Source organism: Nestor notabilis, unplaced genomic scaffold (genome assembly GCF_000696875.1).
Source record: "Nestor notabilis isolate BGI_N333 unplaced genomic scaffold, ASM69687v1 scaffold18698, whole genome shotgun sequence".
Classification (NCBI taxonomy): Eukaryota; Metazoa; Chordata; class Aves; order Psittaciformes; family Psittacidae; genus Nestor; species Nestor notabilis.
The window spans coordinates 9,723-12,923 of NW_009940839.1; the positions used below are offsets into that span (position 1 = coordinate 9,723).

At 58.4% G+C, this 3,201-nt stretch overlaps 1 protein-coding gene across 1 annotated transcript in view; it reads right to left on the bottom strand.

Moving 5' to 3' along the window:
• Positions 1-3,201, bottom strand: part of LOC104410435 (collagen alpha-2(XI) chain-like) — a gene marked incomplete at its 5' end in the record, with an annotated part of 11,928 nt that overhangs the window by 5,709 nt on the left and 3,018 nt on the right. Inside the window, 16 exon segments of the mRNA XM_010020586.1 lie at positions 116-169; positions 254-343; positions 427-534; positions 610-663; positions 1,109-1,162; positions 1,245-1,298; positions 1,385-1,429; positions 1,906-1,959; positions 2,046-2,090; positions 2,179-2,232; positions 2,333-2,386; positions 2,475-2,582; positions 2,671-2,724; positions 2,798-2,842; positions 2,933-2,977; positions 3,060-3,104. Of these exon segments, the coding sequence (XP_010018888.1) occupies positions 116-169; positions 254-343; positions 427-534; positions 610-663; positions 1,109-1,162; positions 1,245-1,298; positions 1,385-1,429; positions 1,906-1,959; positions 2,046-2,090; positions 2,179-2,232; positions 2,333-2,386; positions 2,475-2,582; positions 2,671-2,724; positions 2,798-2,842; positions 2,933-2,977; positions 3,060-3,104 (963 nt within the window).

Consider the following 3,201-nt stretch of genomic DNA (forward strand, 5'->3'; position numbering starts at 1 on the left):
GTGACCCACAGAGGGCCATGGGGACACTGTGACCCATAGAAGGACGTGAGGGCACTGTGACCCATAGAGGACCATGGGGACACCACGACCCATAGAGGGCCATGGGGACACTCACAGCAGGTCCGGGGGGGCCCGCGGGACCCTCGTTGCCCTTCAGCCCTGGGCCGCCCTGTGGAAGGAAGAGGGTGCTCACTGGGGTGATTCTATAGGGAATCCATAGGGATCCGCAGGGGCTCCACTGGGATTCACTCACCGCAGTCCCGGGAAGCCCCCGTTCTCCAGGAAACCCCCTCAATCCCGCTGGACCATCCTTGCCGGGGGAGCCCGTGGGGCCAGGATCACCCTATGGGGCAAAGGAAGGGATGGGAGAGCCGTGTCCTCTGTATCCCTATGGATACCCCACCGCCGTGGCCAGCGGGCGCTCACCTTGGTGCCTTCCTTGCCGGCTGGACCTGGAAGTCCTTGTTCTCCCGGGGGTCCGGGGGGCCCGGGGTGGCCACGTTCTCCCATGGGCCCGGACTCGCCCGCGGCTCCCTGGGGCAATGGGAGTCAATGGAGGCCCCTGGAACGCGGTGGGACAACCCCCAGCAGCCAACGCGAGGAGCTCACCTGAGGGCCCACCACGCCCGGAGGTCCCGGGGGACCAGTTTTCCCTTGGAATCCCTAAGGAAAGAGAGGGAAAAAGTGGGATTTAGGGGGGGTTAGGACCTGGAGTAAGACATGAGTAAGGCACTAGTAAGCCATGAGTAAGACAGGATTTAGCAATGAGTAAGACACGAACAAGCCAGGATTAACCCATGAGTAAGACAGGATTAAGCCATGAGTAAACTGTGCATAAACCAGGATTAAGCCATGATTAAGCCATGATTAAGCCATGAGTAAACCAGGATTAAGCCATGAGTAAGTCAGGGTTAAGTCATAAGTAAACCACAAATAAACCAGGATCAAGCCATGAGTAAGCCAGGATTAAGCCATGAGTAAGACATGAGTAAGCCATGAATAAACCAGGATTAAGCTATAAGTAAACCATGAGTAAACCACGAAGAGCTTGAGGTGGATCTAAAGGGGGTTATGGGGTGATGGCCCATGGCATGGAGAAGACACTCACCACTTCCCCTCGCTGTCCAGGATGCCCGGGGAGACCATCCTTGCCAGGGGGGCCCTATGGGGTGGAGGTTAAACCATGGGGTGACCTGTATGTGGGGCACCCGATAGGCAAAGCATGAGGGGACCCCGCTACTTACAGGGGGGCCTTTGGGTCCTGGGAAGCCGTTGGGTCCTTGAGGTCCTGGTAGACCCTAAATGAGGTGAAGATGGGGTGAAGATGGAGGGGACCCACACCCCACCCCAGCCCACCCCATATGGAGGTGGGACCACCCCTTACCCGCTCTCCTATGGGGCCATGGGGCCCATCGCTGCCTGATGTACCCTAATAGAGGACAAAGAAGAAGGTTGGTTGCCCCACATCATATCTCCACCCCATAGCTCATATATCCACCCCTTGCCCCATATGTCCACCCACACCCCATATCTCCACCCCATAGCCCGTATCTCCACTCATTGCCCCATATCTCCACCCCATAGCCCATATCTCCACCCCATAGCCCATATCTCCACCCATTGCCCCATATCTCCACCCCATAGCCCATATCTCCACCTATTGTCCCATATCTCCACCCACACCCCATATGTCCACTCACTGTCCCATATCTCCACCCACACCCCATATCTCCACCCATTGCCCCATATCTCCACCCCATAGCCCATATCTCCAGCCATTGATCCATATCTCCACCTACACCCCATATCTCCACCCCATAGCCCCATATCTCCACCTACACCCCATATCTCCACCCATTGCCCCATATCCCCACCCATTACCCCATATCCCACCCCACAACTGACCTTGGCTCCCGACTTCCCGGTGGCTCCTCGTGGTCCCCGTTGTCCCCTTGGCCCCTTGGATGGAGGAAGGTCCATGGATGTTCCATCACCTGCCCCATAGATCTGTGGGGCCACCCCATAACCCTGCCCCATATACTCACCGTAGGGCCACGTTCACCCCTTGGCCCTGATTTGCCTGATAGACCCTATAGGAGACATGGATGGAGTTGGGGGTCACAACACTTATGGGGCCCACCTCCTATGGGGGGGACGCAGGATATGGGGGTCACTCACCCGTGCCCCCTTCTCGCCGTTGCTGCCTGGGAATCCTGGGAATCCCTGGGATCCCTATGGATGGAGGGGGGGAAATGTGGGTCGGGGGAGATATGGGGCACAATAAGGGGCGATGGGGCAGCTTTGGGGGTGTCCCATGGGTTCTACCACCCACCTTTGGACCTTGACGTCCTGGATAACCGGGAAGCCCTGGAACTCCCAGTTTTCCCTATGGGATGTGGGGAGAAGAAGCTGTTATGGGGTGTCCATAGAGGGGGGCTTCACCCCCTAAGTGTTCCCTTATGGTGTCCTCTCACCTTCTCTCCCACCAACCCAATGGGTCCGGGGTCACCAGTGGGGCCCGTGCGGCCTTTGGGGCCTTCAGGTCCATCTTCACCCCTGGATCCAGGAACCCCAACTTCACCCTATGGGCAGGGGACACACATTAAAGGGGGGTCCTGATGGTGGGACATCCCCTATGAGGAGGCATCAATGGGCACCCCATGGACCTACCCGGTCTCCTTTGACCCCCATGTCCCCCTTGAAGCCGGGGAAGCCTTCTTCACCCTATGGGAGACGATGAGGATGGAGATGATGGGCACCACCAGTGGGGTGGTGGGGACATGGGGATGGAACCCACCTTCTCGCCCTTGTGTCCTTTGAGCCCTCGGATGCCATCGACCCCCTGTGGAGACACTTGGGGTGACCCAAAGGTCCCAATTCCTCATGGTTTCACCTCAAAACGGCCACCACCCCACCCGCCCCCAGCACTGACCTGTGGCCGGGTGTAGCCGATGGGTCCTTGAGGACCTGAAGGACCCTATGGAGCAAGGAGGAGTTTGAGCCCCATAGACGTGGGGCTGCCCCATAGATGTGGGGCAGGAGCTCAGGAGGTTCTTTACCTGGTGGCCTTTAGAACCAGGGGGTCCCTCCTTGCCAGGGTGACCCTGTGGACAGCAATGGGGACACCTCGATGTCCCTCAAGACCCACATCGCACATGGGGGTCACCAGGATTGGGGGGGACACACACACAATGGGTGGCA